Source organism: Eptesicus fuscus, chromosome 7 (assembly GCF_027574615.1).
Source record: "Eptesicus fuscus isolate TK198812 chromosome 7, DD_ASM_mEF_20220401, whole genome shotgun sequence".
Classification (NCBI taxonomy): Eukaryota; Metazoa; Chordata; class Mammalia; order Chiroptera; family Vespertilionidae; genus Eptesicus; species Eptesicus fuscus.
The window spans coordinates 63,676,449-63,699,670 of record NC_072479.1 but is presented as its reverse complement, the minus strand read 5'-3'; the positions used below and the strand labels follow the sequence as shown (position 1 = coordinate 63,699,670).

General features: G+C 41.3%; 1 protein-coding gene across 1 annotated transcript in view; it reads right to left on the bottom strand.

The window, feature by feature from the left end:
- Window positions 1–14,303: 14,303 nt before the first annotated feature.
- Window positions 14,304–23,222, bottom strand: part of NELL2 (neural EGFL like 2) — a 366,183-nt gene continuing 357,264 nt past the window's right edge. Inside the window, exon 21 of the mRNA XM_054719142.1 lies at window positions 14,304–15,006. Coding sequence (XP_054575117.1) covers window positions 14,956–15,006 — 51 coding nt within the window. The 3' untranslated portion in view covers window positions 14,304–14,955. The remainder of the gene's footprint in view (window positions 15,007–23,222) is intronic.

The window sequence follows — 23,222 nt, the reverse complement described above, 5'->3', positions numbered from 1 at the left end:
GAGGTAATATGCAAATTACCTGGGATGCAGTCATGACTGGCTCAGGAGGAGCAGGGCCCACAGAACATGGCCCACGGCGAGCAGGCCGGCCTGCCCGAAGAGAGCGGGGAGCAGGGTAGGCCTACCTGCTCGCCGGGGCACACTGGCAGTCCCGCCTCTGCATGTGAGCTGCAGAGGAAACACCTTTTCTGACCGCTCATTAGCTAAGTTCCCTTTATGTCACTCATAGTGTTCTTGGTAACTTGTGTAATAATAATCCAAGAAGGTGATCTAGGGTTTTTCCACCTCACTCTTGGAGGAAAGAATGAAGGTCCGCTGCTGGAGGGGCTAAGAAATGTCATATCCTGCCCTAGCCAGTTTGGCTCAGTGGATAGATCCTTGGCCTGCTGACTGTAGGATCTGGGTTTGATTCTGGTCAAGGGCATGTACCTAGGTTGCAGTCTCCTCCCTGGCCGGGGCCCAGGTCAGGGCTCATGCAGGAGGCAACCAATCAAAGTTTATTGATGTTTCTCTCTGTCTTTCCCTCTCTCTTCTATGCTCTCTAAAAATCAATGGAAAAAATATCCTCAGGTAAGGATAAAAAAAAAAAGAAAGAAAGGTCATAGCCTATGAAAGACACATCTTGAAAATGCCTAAGGAACGTTGTCATTTTTTTTGTGGTGAAGGGACTGGAGTCCATGTTGATGAAAAAACCTTGGCAGCTGTGGTGGCCAGCAGTGGCAGCAGCAGTGGGGTGATGGGGGCAAGCAGGCGAGTAGTTGGGAACCAGCAGTCCTAGATTGTGAAAGGGATGTCTGACTGCCTGTTTAGGCCCGATCCATGGATCGGGCCTAAACAGGCAGTCAGACATCCCCCAAGGGGTCCCAGATTGGAGAGGGTGCAGGTTGGGCTGAAAGACACCCCTCCCCCCGCCCCGTGCACGAATTTCGTGCACCAGGCCTCTAGTCCTATATAACAAAAGGCTAATATGCAAATTGTCCCCTTGACCAGGAGTTCAACCAGCAGGGGGGCCGGCTAACTGCCCATGTCCCCTCCCCCTGGCCAGGCTGACTGGACCCCACCCATGCACGGATTCATGCACCGGGCCTGAATGGCCAGATATATATATTAGGGGCCCAGTGCATGAATTCCTGCACCTTGAAAGGAACTGTGGGCCACAAGGCTGTGGTGGGCACAGGGGCGGTTCTCAGCCCATCCTCTGTGCCCCCACCCGGCCCCTCTCACCATGGCTCCGGTCACCTATCTGCCAGCAGCCCCGTTCCCACCACCTCCACTCCCACACGCTGACAGCACTGGCCCCGCTGGCACCCGCTGACAGTGTGGAGTGATGTGGCCAGCACCATCAGCAGGTGTGAGCGGCAGCTGCTGCCTGATCACCTTTTAGGAGCAGGGAGAGGTGGGGAAGCCCTCAGGGGCGATCGGGGCTGGAAGCAGGTGAGGGCACTGGCAACAGGTGCGAGCACCCAGCGGGACCGTGGCACGTGGGAGCAAAGAATTTTCAGTAACCACCAGAGGCTCACACTGATGACAGTGACCGGCACCCCACCTTGGTCTGGCGCCCCCAGTCACCTGCTCCACCATCCCTCTGTGGCCGATACACACCATATTCTGCGCTCTGCTGCCTGCTTCCAACACCCGCCATGTTCCGCACGCATCCCCTGGTGGTCAGTGCATGTCATAGCGACTGGTTGTTCGGTTGTTCTGCCGTTCGGTCTATTTGCATATCAGGGTTTTATATATATAGATAGTGATGTAACAATATACACCAAATCATCACGATGAACACTTTATATTACATTTTTGTCAATTATACCTCAATTAAAATCTAGAACATAAAAATTATTAATAGAGATTGTATTCTACACTAGCCTTCCACTGCACTATGTAGAAGTTAAGAGACAAGTAAGACATGAATCCTGCTCTCAGATGTGTTCAGCAGGATTGACAAATTAAGTGAAAGGTAATCAGGAGGAGGGGGAGAATAATGTACTGGAAATTCAAGGAAGAATACAGATTTAACATTTGATCTAAATGTTTGCGGACAAATGTGGTTTGTTAAGAATAGGGGAAAGCTATCCTATGTTATGGAAATTATAAAAATAACAAGAAGAAGAAGAAGCAGCAGCAGCAGCCACCAGCTAAGAGGCTGCCACACTCTTCATTGTTTCCATGCTCAGCCCCATCCCTATGATTTTTGCTCAAACAGCATTCAAAAAGATTCTGCTTAAGTAGTTGTCTTCCCCTTCATCAGAACAATGATAATGTGATGGTTATCAAGCAGTGAGATTAATAGTAAAGAGAGTAAATTTTTTAAAATGTAATTAAAAAAATACATAAACTAACACATTAACAAGACAGTTCATGTTTGATAAAAGCTAAAGTATAAGCACTACTCCTCGCTTTGGCTTTGCCATCCCTTTTATTAAGATTATGGGATACACCCATATCCCTCAGGCAGGAAATTCCAATAATAGCCAATCATAAGACTAACAGGTGGAGGCTGCTTCAACTACCAATGTCTCAGCCAAACAATGAGTGATTAGCCCTGACCTTTCAGAGCAATTAAGGTTGACCAGCCTTCCAGATTCCCGCCCCCCCCCCCCCCATCCTCCGCCCCTTTCACATTTTTTTTTAAAAGGAGGTGAAACAAAACTCTGGGATGGCTAACAGTCACATACAGAATAACAAAGTAACCTTCAGAAAACACATGTCAAATGTCTCAATGCAATAACTGTCTTCATTGTTAATCATCACTCAACAAGGTGTTTGACTTGTGTCCTGCTCTGTGGAGAGTGAGAATGTAACCAAAGTGGTACAGCTCTGTTCCTGTTGGCTTTGCTGCACAGTTAAAATAATTCAAGTTACTGAAATATAATCAAGCTGTTTTATTCACAGCAAGGCAAAGCCACGTTCCTTCGGAATACCATTTAGAGATGATGAGATGGTGAACGCAGATCTGTACTGAGGAATGTATTTACTACACACGTAAAGCACAATTACTAGAAAAATTCAATTTGAAGTAGAAAATACATGCCATTGAGGAATAGTAATATATCACTGAACAGAATGCGATTCTACACAGCATTGAATATGGTCTTAGAAAGATGATTTCATAAACACACTTGGGAGAATATAATTTGAATATAAATGTTCTCTTACTTAGCATTTTAAAATTTTTACATATTTCAAATATATCAGAAGAGATCATTTGGTGAACTGGGAGAAAATTTTTATCTTCTCGATAAGATAGAGAACTCCAGTAAAGGAGTCCCAGTGTGCAGTCACAGGTCCTGAGCCCAGTGTGGCTTTGGCTGAAGGGGTTTGGAGTTCGGTTCCAGGCTTGACATCCACAGGCACACAAACGACTGGAGAACATCTGGAAGGGAGCATCTGAGCTCTTTTATGAGGACAGGCTAAACGACTTAGAGAAATTTCATCGTGGAGGAAGAGGGTTCTAGCCGGCTACTTGTAGGGAGGTTTGAGAAAATGGCCCAATGAGTAGAACTAGAATGAACATGACATAAATTGTTGAAATTTAAGGTAAATAGATTTCAGCGGATGTTCTGAAGAACTTAGAGGATTCCAAAACTGGGATGGATGGTTTCTGGAGGAGGTAAGTTTCTCATTTTTGGCATGTGCAGTTATTTGGAGATATAATAATCTGACTTTTAAAGAAATAAAGAGGTTATAAAAGTAACCATTAATGATACATATGACAATTCTCTATGATAAAAATGAGAAGAAATAAGCTATTAAAATAATTTAATATATTGAGGAAAACATTGGTAAATATGTCAAAAGATTTCTAACAATTACATATAAATATTTTTATTCTGACTTATAAGCAAAACATCAAAGCACAGACATATATTAACGAAGAAGATAAGTAGAAAATGAGAACCTACATAAGTTTAACCTCAGTTATTTAAAGAAATTAAAGTCAACAGTAGCATACCATTTTATACTTAATAAGGAAACACTATTGAACAATAAAATTAAATTTATAATATGCAATGATGGCAAGGTTGTTTGAAAAATAATTCCATACATTGCCAGTGGCATTGTTCATCGGCACAGCCTTTAGAAAAGCAATAAAACAAGCTAAACCCCATCATTAGACCTGTTCATAACTTGCTTCATTAAATCTACTCTTGATAATACAGTGTAAGGAAATAACTTACATGGTTTGATTGCAGCAGCATCCACAACAGTGAAAAACTAAGAAGGAAATAAATTATATTTCCAACAAATCAATGAAATATTTACCAGTCATTAAAATTCCATGAACACCTAAAGATATACACATTGTTTATACCAAAATGCTATGCAAAAGTTAGAAATAAAAACTATAATGTGACTGCAACAATGTAAGAGATATGTAAACATGAGCTAAGAAAAATAGTAGCAAAGGTGGTGAGATTATAATTTTTTTTCTTTACTATTTTGTCATTTAAAAAAGTGGAGCTGTATTTATTTAAATAATTAGGAATGGAGACCTTTTATACCTGGCATTACCATGTATAATTTTTGAAAAGCTTGCTTCCACAAATCTTGTAACTTCCATACACACACATGAAAAACTAACTGGCTTAGCATTAGAATAGAAGTAGAAGTGAAAACACAATTAATATCTTTTATGTGTCTTTTTGTACATGTGTATGAGAATTTCTATAGATCAATGTTATTCAATAGAATTTCTACAATGAAAAAATGTCATTGCACTATCAAATATAATAGCCACTAGCTAGTTGACCCTTGAAAGGTGTTCATGCAACTGAGGAACTAAATTGCAATTCCATTTTAATTATTTTAAATTTATATAGCCACTGGTGGCTACTGTATTGGACAGTGCATCTCTACATCATACACTGAGGGGTACATGCTGGGTCACAAGGGGTGTGCATCCTCTAATTCTTTTTTAAATTTAATTTAAATATTTTTTCCATCACCATTTATCCCCTTTATACACTCTTGCATCTCCACCCCGCACCACTCCCCGCAATTACCATACTGTTGTCCATGTCCATGAGTTCTCTTTTTTTCTATTTTGCTCAATCCCTCCCCCACCCTTTTCCCCCAACTCCCTCCCCATGAATATCAGACCTGTCTTCCTGCTCTCTATCTATTAGCCTGTCTCTCTTTTGCTTGGAAGTTCAGTTTGTTCAGTAAATTCCACATAAGAGTGAAATCATATGGTACTTGTCTTTCTTTGACTGGCTTATTTCACTTAGCATAATGTTCTCCAGGTCCATCCATGCTGTTGCAAAGGGTAAAATTTTCTTCCTTTTTATGGCAGAGTAGTATTCTATTGTGTAAATGTATCTAAGCTTTTTTATTCACTCATCTACTGATGGATGCTTGGACTGCAAATTTAGATATTGCAAAACTGCACTCCACAGTTGTTTGGGAGCGTGTGTGATGTACAATCCCACTACTGGTGTGCAAGTTCCTGTTGCTTCACATCCTCTCCCACAATTGGTGTTATCCTACTTTTTAATTCAGTCATTTTTTTTTCAATATTATCATACTACAGGCCTGGTGCATGAAATTCGACAGGCATGGGAGGGGGTCCCTAAGCCCAGCCTGCACCCTCTCACAATTTGGGACCCCTCAGGGGATGTCCAACTGCCGGTTTAGGCCCAATCATGCAGGGCCTAAATCGGCAGTCAGACATCCCTCTCACAATCTGGGACTGCTGGCTCCTAACCGCTCGCCTGCCTGCCTGATCACCCCTAACCACTCTGCCTGCCTGCCTGATTGCCCCTAACTGCTCACCTGCCTGCCTGATCGCCCCTAACCATCTCTGCCTTGGCCCCTGCTGCCGTGGCTTCATCTAGAAGGATGTCCGAAATGATGTCCAGAAGGCCATTTGGCTGTCTGGTCTAATTAGCATATTATGCTTTTATTATTGTAGACAAGAGGCCCAGTGCACGAATTCATGCATGGGTGGGGTCTGGCCGGCCCAGCCATAATCAGGACGGATCAGGACTGGGCCTGTCCGGAGGAGACTATGGGAGGTTGGTCAGCCCACCTGATTGGGGCCCGATTAGGGCCAGGCCAGCTGGGGGGAGGGGCCACAGGTGATTGGCTGGCAGGCCCTGCCCCTTATTGGGGTGGGGGGGCTGATTGGGGGCAGGGCCAGCCATGGGGAGGGGCTGTGGGTGGTGGGCTGGCTGACCCAGGCCCCAAATGGTGTTGGGGGGCTGATCAGGGATGGAACTGGCTGGGGGGAGTTGGCTGCGGGCCAATTGGGGTGGTAGGGGCTGATCAGGGGTGGGGTGGGCTGTGGGAAGGTGATGTGGGTGGTGGGCCGGTTGACCTCAACCCCTATTGGGGTAGGGGGGGCGATCAAGGGCAGGGGAAGGAGCTGCGAGTCAATAAGGGTGGTGGGGGCCCATCAGGATTGGGGCCAGCTACCCTGCCCTTAATCGGGGTGGGGGAGGCTGATCAGGGGCAGGACGGGCTGGGGGGAGGGGCCGCTGGAGGTTGGCTGGCCGGCCCCACCCCCTGATCAAGCCAGTTTGCTGGCCGCAGTGGGTGTCATAGTGACTGGTCATTGTGGTCCTTATGGCGTTCCGGTAGCTGGCGTTTTATATATAGAGAGAGGGTTTTCATATAAACTTACTTGAGAGATCCCAAGCAAATTATCATGTCTATTAGTTGTTTTGGGTTTTCTTTCTTGAGGAATACTTGTGTATGTCTTTAGCATTTTTCTATTGGATACTTGATTCTTGTCTCCTTTTTAGGGGTTTTAAAATATATATTCTGGTAACCAATCTTTTGTGATGACATACAATGCCATATATAATACTTTTCTAGTCTCTGGCCTGTATTTTCATATATTTCCTATAATAGAATTTAACTATAATTTTATTATATATGTTTTTTGAGTCTATTTTAAAATATCTTGAGGACAAAAAGCATTCTTCTAGCCCTGGCCAGGTGACTCAGTTGGTTGAAGCATCATCCCATACACCAAAAGGTTGTGATTTCAATTCCCAGTCAGGGCAAATATCTAGGTTGCAGGTTCAATACCCAGGCAGGGAGTGTATCTGAGACAACCAATTGATGTTTCTCTCTCTCTAAAATCAATTAAGAAATATCCTTGGGTAAGTATTAAAACAAAAAAGCATTCTCCTAAAATTTCTCATAACTTTATTTTGCTTTTCATAATTAGGTCTTTAATCTTTGTATAATTGACTTGTATGAAATACTTATACATTTTTAAATTATATTTTATTGATTTCAGAGAGGAAGGGAGAGGGAGAGAGAGCGATAGGAACATCAATGATGAGAGAGAATCACTGATGAGTTGCCTCCTGCACAGCCCACACTGGGGATCGAGCACACAACCTGGGCATGTGTCTGGACAAGGAATTGAACCATTACCTCCTGGTTTATAGGTCGACGTTCAAGCACTGAGACATGCCAGCTGGGCTAATTATACATTTTTATATATTTTTTCCTCCATAACCATTTCCATAGGCCCACTTCTTCACTGTAATCACTGAAACATCTCATGTATCCATAAGTGCATGGGATCATTTCTGAGGTCTTAATGTTAATATATATATATATATATATATATATATATATATATATATGCACATATATATATGTGTATACACACATATACATGTGTATACACACACACACACACACACACACACACACACATGCCTGTCATCTATTTTGTTTATTCCTATAGCAAAAGAATCAATTCCTATAGCTTTATACCATCTTAATATATGGTAGAACAAGTCTCCTCTGCTCCCTAATATAACTCTTCAAAATACTCTGCTTTTCTATAATAGTTTAAGATTACCTTAAAATAACTTTTTCCCCTTATTAGAACTACTGGAGATAATTGACATTTTGATGATATTTAGTCTTCCTACTCATTTTTCCATGTAATTGGATCTTCTGTAATATTAAGTCCCTTTGACTCTCAGTTTTATCCTCGTTATTACCATCCTAGTCCAAATCTTTAGTATCTTGTACAAAATTCTGCAGTATAAATTTACCTCCTGTTTGTATACTCACCATCCTCCCATCCCTCCCCTGACTCACCTGTCTATTCCCCACACAGTGGCAAGAGTGCTCCCTTTAACTGTCAATCAGATTAATCTCCAAGGACTCCCGTCTCACTGAGGATAAAAACAGGGGTCTCTCACCCTGGCCTAGGAATAATGTGCTCGCCAGCCACTCCTCTAACCACATCTTCTGTGAGTGTCGCTTGCTCACTTCACTCAAGTCGCATAAAGCCATACTCCTATCTTGAACCTGTTCACACACCACTTCCCTCTGCATATAATTCTCTCCTTCCAGGTATGCAGATGGCTCACCCCTCACTTCACTCAAGTATCTGCTCCAATGTCACTTTATCTTAGAGAGGACTTCCTGCCCATTCTATCTAAACTGTCACCCTTGTCCGTGTCACTACTATAACCCAGATTAATTTTTATGGATAGCATTTACCCCCACCCGACATGGCATCTGTGTATTTGTTAACTTTTTTTCCCCCATCAGGATATGAACTCCATGAGAAGTGTTTATGCTTTGTTCATACTTTATTCACTGCAGTACCTGGGCGCTCTGGCGCTGTAGTGCACTGACTGTTGCAAGGAAATTGGTTCATTGTGTAAGCTCTTCACATGGTGCCTACAACCACGCCTGGTACATGGTAGGTCCTCAAAAAGTACTTGTTCAATGAGGTTTGCTATTTTTCTCCTTAAGGCCATGCATTTCTCTTGATAGAGTTATTCCTGGATTCTTTATATATACTTTAGAAATTTATATTTTCTATGTTTTCCCTATTTAGAATTCTGTTTTTATGAAAAAGAAAGAAAATTGCTCAAAAATTAACTTATCATCTCTACTCCTACCATATAGTCACACTCATTCCAGAGTGTTATTTTAAAACAACTAATGCTGGAGATAAATAGGAAAGCATGTTTTAAATGCAATATTTTGGTGGTGACAGTAATATATTATGTCATTTGTCATTCACAATAAGAGAGAATTTCAGAATCTGTCACTCAAACTGTCTCTATGAACAAGAATTTGATCCTTGTACAAAGACAGGAGGTTTGGAAGAGCTGCCCCAGCTTCCTGGCCAGTACAAGGTACACAGGAAAATGCAACTCAGATTATCATATTGAAATCTCCCCAAATCGTCCTATTCTTGGACAATTTAGTTTGCTTCAGTTCCAGAGCCACTACAGTTCAAAGCATTCCTGCCTTTCTACCGGCAGGTCTATTAAGTAAGGGCAATTACTCTGCAAGGAGGTGACAATTCCTTTATGGGAGATATTGAATTCTAGGTCAGGAAACAGTACATTGTAATGAAAGGTCAGTAAGAACACAATGAGCCAACCTCATCAGGCTCCACAGTGAATGCGGGGCATACAGAGCGCAGCGTTCACTTGCTGCCTTCAGCATCCTTTCGGCAGGAATCTCTCAAAGCTCAGTTTACTACTGTACCACTAACGTTCACATTTAAAAACCTAAGGTTTGCTAAAAAGAAAAAAAAAAATAAATAAAAGTTATTCTCATCAATGCTTAGCGCTAGAGCACCAGGACTTGAAGGTGTTTTGTGGGACCTGCTGACCTTCAGAGGAATTCCTAAGTAGGCAGCAATGTTGACTTTGATAGCTGAGGTAATGCTTAGTGAATTGAAGCTTATTTTTTATTCAGTACATGTAACCTCAGCATTGTTCAACTGGATAACCTCTGCTACTCCAGTACTCAGAGTATTGATTGCTGTTTTAGAGCTGTAATATACCGTTCATTATGTGTGTGTGTGTGTGTGTGTGTGTATACATATAATGAACATCACTTGTTTATATATATATTATTGATTTCAGAGAGATGGAGAGAGAGATAGAAACATCAATGATGAAATAGAATCATTGATATGCTGCCTCCTGCACGGCCCCTACTGGGGATTGAGCCCACAACCCAGGCATATGCCCTGACTGGGAATGGAACCTTGACCCCCTGGCTCATAGGTCAATACTCAACCACCCAGCCACACCGGCCGGACCCGTTTATTTTTTAAAAGCTATTATAGGTAAGGTGACCAGACATCCCGCTTTTGGCGGGACAGTCCCGATTTTTAACAATTTGTCCCGCGTCCCGCGGCGTTTTAAAAAAGTCCCGATTTTTGGAAAGAATGCACGACAAGCTAGGGAACAGCAGGAGAACCGGAAGGGAATATACGGTTTTCGGCGGCCATGTGGCTATTTAGCCAGGATATGAGTTGTATATTATTTTTATTAATTTTATAATGTTAAACTTTAATAATAGCAAATAATTGTTGAGAACTGATTATTGAGAACTGCTTATCAAAGTTCGCATTGTTGATCAGTTGTTAGAATTCGACCACCATTGTTTGGACTTAATGAACAATGGCATTTTTTGGGATTGGCAACAACGAAAACATTTTGTAACTGTCTCTCAGACGATACACATCGTACTGCGTGCTAGTAAGCTAGTTAAACAAGTGATGTCATTACAAACCAGCTATTCAGATAATTTAGGTAAGTAATTTATTTATTTATTTCATAAATACATAAATTTTATTGAATTTAGCAGACAGTACTCGTATTATTTATATTTTATAGTGGTGGCAAAAAGTCTAGCACTGGCCTTGAAAGTGACACTTACGACTTACGTTACAGCAAATTCAGGGGAAAAATAATACAAGTTAGTATTGTTATTATTTCGAAAGAAATATAGGATTAAAATAATTTTTTAAATATAGTTACTTTATAACAATCAAATTAATTTAATTTATAAACTAACAATAAAATATGTTCATGTAATTATGTACCTACTTACTGTGTTTTTAAGCAATATGTATATAATAATCCTATATAATAAAGAGGTAATATGAAAATTGACCCTCACACCCTCACAAGATGGCTGTTTACAACCAGGCCAGCAGGGGCGTTGGTGAGGGATGACCAAATGACAGAACAGCAGGATGCGTAGGGCAACCAGCTGGCCGGGGGGGCAGTTGGGGGTGACCAGGCCATCAGGGGGGGCATTTGGGGGCAACCAGGCTGGCAGGGGGGGTTAGAGGGTGACCAGGTCAACAGGGGGCCAGTTGGGGGCAACCAGGCTGGCGGGGGGGGGGCAGTTGGGGGAGACAAGGCCAGCAGGGCGGCAGTTGGGGGTGACCAGGCCAGCAGAGGGGCAGTAAGGGGCAACCAGACCGTCTGGGGGGAGGGGGGCAGGGAGCAATAAGGGGCGACCAGGCCAGCAGGCAGAGGTGGTTAGAGGTGATCAGGCTGGCAGGGGGAGACAGTTAGGGTGATCAGGCAGGCAGGCAGGTGAGCAGTTAGGAGCCAGCGGTCCCAGATTGTGAGAGGGATGTCCAAGATTGGAGAGGGTGCAGGCTGGGCTGAGGGGACGCCTCCCCCCCATGCACGAATTTTGTGCACCAGGCCTCTAGTTTATAATATAATTTTAAATTATTTTTTTTAGATTTTTAACATAATGAGTAAGAAAAGAGAATGCAAGTTCAACGATGATCTAAGAAGTGAATTTCCTTTTATTAAAAAAAACCAAAAGCGATTACAATATAGACCAAATTTTTAATCAAGAACCCCCCCCCCCACCCCCCCAGGCCAAAACCAGTTTGGCTCAGTGGATAGAGTGTTGGCCTGTGGACTCAAGGGTCCCAGGTTTGATTCTGGTCAAGGGCATGTACTTTGGTTGCGGGCACATCCCCAGTAGGGGGTGTGCAAGAGGCAGCTGATCGATGTTTCTCTCTCATCGATGTTTCTAACTCTCTATCCCTCTCTGTAAAAAAATCAATAAAATATATTTTTTTAAAAAAAGAACCTCCCCCCCCCGCCCCCCGGTCAATGGTGTCCTGCTTTACCAATGTTAAAATCTGGTCACCTTAATTATAGGGGATCTCAACTTTGGTTATAGTTAACCAAGTTATTGGGGGGATGAAAGGAGTTCCATGATATTGCAGTGTTAATCAGACAAACCCATCATTCTCTTTATCAGCGCAAAAGGTAAAGGGAAGAAGCAATATGGCAGTCTTTTGAGAGAGAGATATGGGTTACCATATATGAATTACCAAAGAATCACACTTAAATGTTTTTGTGCCTTTTTATTCAGAAAGGGAAATAAAGGAAATATAATAAACACTGTTTCAACCAAGGGCTGCTCTTAAAAGAGCCAAGCACCCTCACATTAAATTCATGCTTCTTAGCTCTCATTTTCCCATAACACTGGCATAATTCAACCATGGCATTTTGCCAATTACCTCCAGAGTAAAAAATAGGGTACTAACCACCTCTTTTTCAAGGAACAAAGTTTTTAAGGAGCAATTGATTACTGCTTGTCGGGATAAACAGTAATTCTCCTGGGAATCTATTATTTATGGGATAAACCTTGAAGGGAAAAAAATTCAATCTAAACACATTTATTGCTTTAATGGTCCTTGGAAGAACATAATCTTATATTCTTCCTTCTCTTTTCTTCTCAATGTTATGAGAGTTTATTTTCTTTTAGCAGTCTATAGAAATAAAGGTCTGCAAACCACAAAAGTGCTCAGAGCGCTGCAAAGATTTATAACGCACTGATAATATGCAATTTCAGCCTTGCTTCTTCTTTCAAAAGGCATATAATATCTAGATGATGAATATATACAACTATATGGTGTAGATAGTGTGTGTGTGTGTGTGTGTGTGTGTGTGTGTGTGTGTACTATTTCTTACTCCCCTCATAAATGCAAACATATATTAATTTTCAGGAAGATTTAATATGAAATTTCAAACCTATATACAAAAATAATAATCACATGGGAAAACTTCAAATTAATACCCTCTTGGAGAGTATTGTTATTTACCATAGTAAATAACATGTGATAAAAATAAACCTTACGCTCTGCTGAAATTTTAAATTTTTATATATAAAAAGGCTGAAGAAAAAATTCATTTATGATAAATTTAGGGAATATAGAGACATATTTGAATTCATACATTCAATGACTATTATACATGCCAAAGTATTAAGATATTTATAAATTATCCTTCAGCTCAGCTCATGTCAGATTGTTTCCATAGCAATGATGAAGGGATAGTTAAACATCACTTTACCATTTCTATGGCTTGGGTTTGTCATATCCTATCCATTTTCATTTTTTTCTTTAAAGAAAAATTCTCTCCCATCTGGTGTGGCTCAGTGGTTGAGCGTCGAACTATGAAATAGGAGGTCATGGTTTGATTCCTGGTCAGGGCACATGCCTGGGTGTCAGGCTCCATCCCCAGTAGGAGGCATGCAGGAGGCAGCCGATGTCTCTCTCTCTCCCTCTCCCTTCTTCTCTGAAATCAATAAAAATATATTTTAAAAAGAAAAAGTCTATGCAACTAAAATTTAATTTGATATTTTTATTTCCTTTCACCCTAAAGCAATACATGAATAGGGCAATATTGGGTATCGGGCAGTTTACTTCTTTCTTCCTGAGATTCTAGTACATCAACAATTTAACATGTAATATAATAATTCCTCCTCACATTGGGATTCTTTACATTTTTATATTAAAGTGTGAATGACCAATTCTTGAAGACCTTCCCAGCCCTCTCCTCTCCCCTCCTCCCCTCCTCCCCTCCTCCCCTCTTCTCCTCCTGTGTGTATCAGTTAGAGTCCTGGCAGGAAGCAGATGGCAGACTCAAGCGTGCCAATTTACCAGAGTTTAACAAAGGGACCATTTATAAAGATGTGACAGAAAATAAGAAACCAACAAGAAATAGAGCAGGTACCTCCTGAGGACAAAAACGGCCAGCGTTGTTCCTATCCCTAAGCCACAAGAAGCAAATGGAAGTGATCGGACCCGGGAGAGGGCAGCTAAACAGAGAGGGCCACCTGTCTGGGGGTGCAGCCTTCAGTAAGGTGACACAGCTACTCATGAGAGTGACCTGACAGGAAGACAGCCTGCAGACTACATACCCAGACTTGACCTCCTTCTGATATCCTGCCAGTGGTCTTCACTGGTCAAACCAAACCAGAAGCCAGAGGACAAAAGCACCTATTCATATGGTCTAGACAGATCAGCTCCCAGGAGGCAGAGGAAGGTAGAAAAGGTGATTAGAGAGGTAGAATAAAGGCATTCATCCCACCCCCACATAGGCATATAAGTTAGTGAAAATCACCTTTCAGTTTGCAAATCGCATGGTGGGAGTTTCAGCAGAACTAGAGAGCAATTTGTATGTTAACGAATCCATGGGAAAAAGGAACACATTAAACAAGACACTTGGACACGTGATAAGGTAAGAGAAATATTTATTTACTTTCGCACAAGAACGAGCTTATACTGAACAAATTCAACCAAATAATATGAAGTGCATTAAAACAAGGAAATAGGGGTGACTTTTCCTGTTAGAAAATATTAAGTAACCATGCCTGTGCATTATTTTTATCATTACAATAACTTGTGTCAGGTTGCTTTTCATAGTGTATACTGTACATAACACGTTATAGCTTCTTGCTTTGCTTCTGAAAATATAATTCATTCACTGCCTGGCATTTTGTTTTTGACAGTGAGGACCCTAACTGATTCATGAAGATTCTGATCTAGAGAAACATTTTCTGCACCAGTGAAGCTAGAGGCTTTCAGAGCTCTGCCGGGTCCAGGCTGTAGATCCAGGGGTCATGAAGTCACGGTGTGTGTTCCACACCCATTCTTCCACACGGTGATGTCAGACACAGTAGAGGCAGAATTCTGGCCTAGTTTTGCCCCAAGAATTTTTCTTTTGTGATTTTTCTCAAGCTCCACAAATTTCATAATTGAAAGTTCACTCAGCTATTAACAAAGCTGCACTTAGCTGCCCGCAAACCATTCACTTTAAGGTTTAACATTTTTATTTTATTTTTTTTGGTCTTTTTAATGAAAGAACATTCTTTGAACAGCAATCTCCCGTGAGACAGTTAACTTCACAGTTCCTGAAGGCACTGTGGATCCACTGAGCAACAGATGTGGCCATTCTAAAAAAAGGGGGGAGGGGGAGAGAAAGCACAGTATGAATGTTTAAGCCATTAGTAAATGCTCACACTTATTGATTGGTACACACAAACATAATTGTATGGTTTATTTATTATTTCTGTACCACTAGAAGTTCAATGGCCCAATCACTTTCCATGTCTGTACTATAGTAGAACTAATTATGTCCAGTTACTTGTGGCAAATTATAGGCTAGCTTTATTTACCCCATGGCATCCTCTTAGGTCACATTTATCCTTTTATTTATTTACTAGAGGCCTGGTGCACGAGATTCATGCACTGGGGGACGATGCGGGGGGGGGGGGGGGCCTCAGCCTGGCCTGCGCCCTCTTGCAGTCTGGGACCCCTCGGGGGAATGTCTGCTTGCGGGAATCAGGCCTAAGCCAGCAGTCAGACATCCCTCTTGTAGTCTGGGGCTCTCGCAGTCAGGGACCACTCGCTCCTTACTGCCCTCCTGCTGTTCTCGCCAGCTGTGAGCCTGGATTCTGGCTGAGCGGTGTTCCCCCTGTGGGAGTGCACTGACCACCACGGGGGCAGCTCCTGCATTGAGCCCCTGGTGGTCAGTGTGTGTCATAGCGACCGGTCGTTCTGCTGTTCGGTCAATTTGCATATTAGCCTTTTATTATATAGGATTCACAAAATAGGTATTGGTATCTAGAGCCCTAGATATACTGAAGAATAAAGCAGACATGCTTACTACCTTCACAGGGCAGGGCTTCTAGTTTTCTGAGGGGGGAGGAAACTACTAAGTACCAAGCAAGTATACAATAAAAAATGGTTTACAGTGCTAGAAAAGAAACAATCTAGCTGGTACCATGAGAGTGATTCAAGATTAGCTACTAAATTGGGTGGTGAGGCAAGACTTCTCTGTATAAGTGATATTTAAGCCAGGACCTCAAGACAGCTATGTGAAAAGGTAGGCCAAAAGCACAGGGAATGCAATGAATAAAGGCTTTGACGTGAAGAGTTCTGTGTAGTTAAGAAACTGAAAAAGCCCTGGGTGAGAATTTTAAATTGGTGAAGAAAACAATGTAGAAATGAAGTTAAAAAAATTGTCAAGGCAAGGAAGGACCAAAATGCTTAATTAGTTTTTATAACAAAATACTGAAATAATGTAGTATATTACAAAAAAGAAAAAAATATCCTATCTTATTCTTTTTTGTTTAATTTTTTTTCAATTACAGTTGACATACAATATTATATTAGTTTCAGGTATACAACTCAGTGATTAGACATTATATGACTTCCTAAGTCATCCTGATAAATCTCATACCCATCTGACACCATACATAGTTATTACAATAGTAATGTGACTATATTCCGTATGCTATACTTCACAGCACCATGACTATTTTGCATTCTCCAATTTGTACTCCTTGAGAGCTTGTTTGGAGGTTCTAGCAGGGGATCACCCTTGACTGAAGACTGGTCCTCTCCTCTGGGGGGAAGGTCATCCTTTTAGACTATGAAGCATGCAGCTTAGGGAGGGATGCACATGGATTGGTGAGGGAGGAGGGAGATACCCGCCTAACCAGCCAGATCAGCCGAATCAACCCTGGCGATCAATGTGGTGACAAATGTTGCAGCCAGAGCACTCTCACATCTCAATTTGTACTTCTAAATCCCTTCACCTTTTTCACCCAGCCTCCCTCACTCCCCTCCCATCTGGCAATCATCAGTTTGTTCTCTGTATCTATGAGTTTGTTTCTATTCTACTCATTTGCTTATTTTGTTTTTTGGATTCCACATATAAGTGAAATCATATGGTAACTATCTTTCTCTCTCTGACTTATTTCATCTAGCATGATACACTCTAGGTCCACCCACATGATCCGAAATTCTTAAGATTTCATTGTTTTTTTACGGCCAACAAACAGACAAGTGGATAAAAAAAAATTGTGGTACCTATACACAATGGAATTATAGCTTATTTTTTTAATTCCTTGCACCTTACTTTCCTCAACTAGCTAACAAATAATGATGATTAACACTGTCACTACAATTGTAAGGTGATAATATCCCTCTACTGCATGAGCGCATACTCTGTCAGACACTTTGCCAGGCACTTCAAACACATTACCAACCTCGCAGCATTCCCAGTAGGTTCACTATTAATAGATGTTTTAGATTCAGAAACGGAAGTTTAGAAAGCTTAAATATCATATCCAACATCACACAGCTAATAAATGGGATAGCCGAAATAGAAATTCAGGTTACTCTGACTCTAAAACTCATTCTCTAGTCGGTATTTTTTCTCAAGAATTGACTTTAGAGTACTGAAAAATGTATTATACCTTAATATGATAAAATCAAAAGTGTCTGTTCCTGCAAGATAAAAAAGTAGAAAAGAACAGGTTTTGATATTTTAGGCTTTGTTGAAGCACCAAATGAGGAAAAATCCAGTATTTATCCAAGAAGATTATCCATTTCACCTCATCCTCTCCCATTACAAATTGTTATTAAGCAGAGCTTCTTTTTTTTTTTTTTTTTTTTACACCAAGCAACCTACAGGGCTGCTTCATTAAGCAGAGCACTTATTCTCACAGCAAGAGAGAGTCTCAGCCATCTCTTGAGTCTCTAGTGGCATTATGAAGCCTTGTCATCATGATCAGAGGAAGAGACTTTTTGACCATAACCTGGTTACATGCCCTTTCCCAATCCAGTGACCCAATAAAAGGAGGGATGTCCCAGTGCCTGAGAGTATCAGTTTCTCAAAGTGTATGGCTTTTTAGCATTGAGTTAGGGATTTTCTAGAGCCTTTTGCCATTGAATATGTAACACTAGCACTAGAACCCAATACTAAAGAAACCATTGCTATGGTTGTCATGAACATGTTTTCAGAAAGGGACTTTATATTTTCCAAATTTTCCAGGAATATTTTTCTTATTCCATATCAATATATTCTGCTATAACAAGATATTCTACAAACCATATTACTGGACACTCATCAAGTTCATACATGAAGGATAGTAATTATTTTAATAAAATATCCCATTGAGGTTCTGGTTTCAGTAATGGCATAGTTGCTTATAAAAGACTAACCCTCTGATAGGTAACTATAAAGTCTAGAAAAATATAAAAATAACTATCTGAAGCAATGGAGTGTGACAAGCATCAGGCAGATACAGAGGGCTTCAATCTTTGAAAGAAGGGAAATGTACTGTGAGAGATTCATTTTTACTTAGCATTTTCCCTTAGGGTATTGCCTAGACTGTGCATCTTAGGATAACTGTGATTCACTCAAAAAGCCACAATCTGATAGGCCCCAGATGCCAGAGAACAATTTTTAGGGCTGTTGGACTATCTGGCAATTCAAGAGAAAATATCTAGAAAAAAGGCATCAGAATATGAACTTCCCTCAAAACTTTGGCTGGTTTTGAATTACAGAGAAGACTAAATAAATAGTCATAGTTTGAAGGTTGAAAGATCTGAGCAGAAATTTCAGGTGCTGACTGATAAACAAGCCAGGATTTCCATTAAAAGCCCAAAAGGGCCATGATAGGAGCAAAACAATGTTTCAAGATTAGGAGATTCAACCTAGAACAAGAGTAAATCTGGATTAGATCCACTTATCCAGCATAAATCCAAGCCTCCTTAAATGCAAGGTGACTGGCCAGTAGTTTGCAACTTGCTAGAATAAAAACAGTCTTTGGAGGGAACTAATAGAACATAGATTCTATATCCTAAATTATCCATGATCTCCAATAAACCTCAGCAATTATTAGACATGTAAAGAAAAACAGGAAAAGGTGACTCCTAATTAAGAGAAAAAGTAGAAAATAGAAATTACTCAAAGATAATCCAGATGGTCTAATTAGCAGACAAAGACTAGAAAGTATCTATTATAAATATCTATTATAAAGATGATCATAATGAAAAAAAAAACGCAAATGGTAAATCTTAGCAGAGAAATGAAGCTTTAAATAGAATTAAATGGACATTTTGAAACTTTACAGTGCAATATCTGAAATATCTGAAATACTGGATGCATTTAACAGGCTATAGATGACAAAAGGAACAGTCATAAAATTTGAAGACAAAACAATAGAAATTATCTAATCCCTAAAACAAAGATAAAAATATCTAAATAAATATAGACCCTCAGTGACCTGCAGGATAGTCTTAAACCATATAACATATATGTAGTTAGAGTCCCAGAAGAATAAAAAGGAGAATATGTGGCAGACAAAATATGTAATTTCCAAAATATATAAAGAACTCATAAAATTCAACACCAAACAAACAACTCAATCAAAAAGCGGGCTGAGGACCTGAAAATACACCTCTCCCAAGAAGACATTCGAACAGCCCATAGATATATGAAAAAATGTTCAACCTCACTAGCAATTAGGGAAATACAAATCAAACTACAATGAGATAACACCTCACACCTGTTAGAGTGGCCATTATCAACAAGACAAGCAATAACAAGTGTTGGAGAGGTTGTGGGGAAAAAAAGGAACCCTCATGCACTGCTGGAGAGAATACAGACTGGTGTACACATTATGTAAAGCAGTCTGGCAATTCCTCAAAAAACTAAGAATAGAGCTAACATATGACCTCTTCTGGGTAAATACCGGAAAAAGTCGAAATCATATATTTGCAAAGATACATGTTCATCACAGCACTACCATGATGGCCAAAACATGGACACAACCAAATTGTCCTGCGATAGAGGCCTGAATAAAGATGTGGTACATATACACAATGAAATACTACTCGGCCATAAGAAAGGATGAAATGGCACCATCTGCAACAACATGGATGGATCTTGAGAACATTATGCTAAGTGAAATAATTCAGTCAGAAAAAGCTAAGAACCATACGATTTCACTCATATGTGGGATATAAAACTGAAACTTGTGAACACAAACAGCAGTGTGGTGTTGCCAGAGGGAAGGGGATAGGGAGAAGAGGGGGTCCTAAAATAAGGTGACAGGAGAAGATTTGACTTTGGGTGGTGAGCACACAGGGCAATATACATAGAAACCCACACCTGAAACCTATATGATCACGTTGACCGATGTCACCCCAATAAATCTATAATAATAAAAGTGTAATATGCTAATTAGATCGGACGTCCTTCTGGATGATCTTCCAGACGAAGTCAGGGCTTCAAGGGAAGCCTGGGTCCCAGATGCCTGCCGGCGGCCAGAGTGAAGCCTGGGTCCCAGGTGCCAGAGGGAAGCTGGCGCCAGCAGCCAGGGAAGGAAGGCCTACTCTTGCACAAATTTCATGCACAAATTTCATGCATTGGGCCTCTAGTTTAATAATAAAATCCTATGTAATAAAAGCCTCATATGCAAATTGACCGAACGGTGGAATGACCGGCAGAACAACCAGTCGCTCTGATGTGCACTGACCACCAGGGGGCAGAAGCTCAATGCAGGAACTGCCCCCAGCCCGCAGGCCTCAGACAGGCCAAGGGGGGCGCCAGTGCTCCCCACCCCCTGATCGCCCCACAGAGGGAGGCTACCAGTGGTGGAAGGGAGTGGGGCTGGCAAGTTGGCAGGGCCAGGCCGGCCAAAGCATGTGCCAGTGGGGAGGGGGCCTAATTGCCCTGCTGGTTGCCCTACAGATCATCCCTGATCCCCGCCAGGCCTAGGGACCCTACCTGTGCATGAATTTCATGCACTGGGATTCTAGTAAAATAATCTATAATAATAAAAGTTGTAATATGCTAATTAGACTGGACAGCTGAACAACCTTCTGGACGACCTTCTGGATGAAGCCGGGAATGCGAGTGCCGAGCCATGCCACCATGGTGGCTGCGAGGGCCGAGCCCCTTGCATGAATTTTGGGCATTGGGCCTCTAATAAATAAATAAAAAGGAAGTATTGCATACAGGAAAAAAATACAAATGATAGCTGAAGCTTCATCAGAAAACATGGAGACCAGAAAGCAATAGAGAATCACCTTTGTGATGGGAACAAACTGTCAATTCTGAAGCCTAAATTTAGTAAAAATACCTTAAAAAATAAAAAATCCTATATAATAATAGACAAATATGCAAATTGACCATACCTCCAACACACCCACAAGCCACGCCCACAAGCCACGCCCACCATCCAATCAGAGCGAGCATGCAAATTAACCCAAACCAAGATGGCTACAGTCACAGAGAGCAAGGTTTCCTAGGTAACAGAGGAAGGCAAGCTTTCTGCCAGCCGTTGCAGGCCTAAGCCTCCACTCAAGCTACAAAGTTTCAATTATAGAAGGTAAACAAATTCAAACAAATGGCGGCAGAATGGAGCTTGAGAGAGCAGGCCAGGGTTGCCGCCGGCAACAGGGGAAGCAAAGCTTTCCGCACACACTGGCCGGGCCCACCCGCTTAAGGCAACAAAGTTTCAATCATAACCCCAACACAAATGGCTGCGGGCCTTGGAGGGAGCCCCAGGCTTGGCTCTGCTCCAGGCTACAAAGTTTCAATTGTAGAAGGAAAATAAATTCCAGATACCAGGGCCTCTGCTTGCGTTGCCAGGGGATGTGGCCGGCCTGCAAACCACCACAGGCCCCTCGCTCAGGCCGCCCCACGCCCCAAGGGAACCCCACCCTGATCAGGGACACCCTTCAGGGCAAACCAGCTGGCCCCCACCCCTGTACCAGGCCTCTATCCAATCTAATAAAAGAATAATATGCAGATTGATCATCACTGAAACACACAATATAGCTGCCCCCATGTGGTCAAAGATCCTGCCCCCATGTGGACACAGGATTGCCACCACAAGATGGCCAGCAGGAGAGGGCAGTTGGGAGGCACCTGGCCTGCAAGGGAGGGCAGTTGAGTGGGACCAAGCCTGCAAGGGAGGGCAGTTGGAGGTGATCAACCCTGCAGGAGAGGGCAGTTAGGGGTGACCAGGCCGGCAGAGGAGGGAAGTTGGGGGCAAACAGGCTGGCAGCAGAGTGGTTAGGGGGTGATCAGGCTGCCAGGCAGAAGCGGTTAGGGGCAATCAGGAAGGCAGGCAGGCAACAGTTGGAAGCCAGCAGTCCTGGATTGTGAGAGGGAACATCGATGTGAGAGAGACACACCAATTGTTTGCCTGTCTTCCATTCCCTGACCTGGGACAAGACTGAGCCTGCAATGGATTTATGTGCCCTTGATAGAAATTGATCCTGCAACTTTTCAATCCATAGGCCAACGCTCTAACCACTGAACCAAAATGGCTAGGGCCAACCATTTTTTGATTGGACATTTTAGTTTCTTCCTTGATTCTACATAACAATGTCATGCATATAGCTTGTTGCATACTTTAGATTATTTCTTTAGTTTTGATTCACAAAACTGGGATTAATAGGCAAAAGGTATTTGTGTGGGAACAGGGAGCTGGCAAGGAGGTTGTTGACCTGTATTTTTCAATGTCCCTAACAGTGCCTAAGAATTACAATTGCAGTCTAATTCCAGTACATCTCTGTCAGCACTGGAAATCACTGTGACATTTTTTTATGGGAAAATAACGATTCATTATTTTAGTTTACATTTGTTTCAACTATTTAAAGGTCAAAAGATTTCCTCATTTTTAATATCTCTATTTTTTAATGAATTGTTTATTTATCCATTGCTGATTTATTTATGGGAAAATAAGTGTTATTAATTTTTTATGTTTTTAACCAAATAAAGAAATCATATCTGCTGAAAATATTTTTCCAGTCTCCAGTTTTAACTTTCTATTTTTTGCTAATTTTGTTTATCTACAGAAGCCCTAACTTTTCTTTGAGGTATATTTTATCACTTCTAGGTTAGAAAAGGAATCTCCCTTCTACAATTTTGATAAATATTTAATCATATTTTGTTTAGACTTCCATTTAATATTTATTAATTTTTCCACACAGAATTTGTTTTGGTATACAATATAATAGCATATAAAATTACTTTCCTCAAATTGTTGTCCAGTCATTCAAATATGTATAGAATACTCGTTTCTTTCTCTATTAATTTTTTAAGCTCTCCTGATCATCTCTTAAAGTCTTCATTATAATGTTGCCCATTTATGGGATATTTGTTTCCATAGACAGATCTATTATCTATTCCAATGTTATTACAGAGGTCCACCTTCAAAACTTTAAGTTTGCTGTTTCTGATAGATGAAGGCAACATTTAGGAAGTTAGGAGCTTCATTCTTATACCTCTGTTTTTTTTCTAATATCTCAATAATTTCAGTATTACATCTAGATTCTCCCTAGAAGTTAAAAGTGCCCCCTG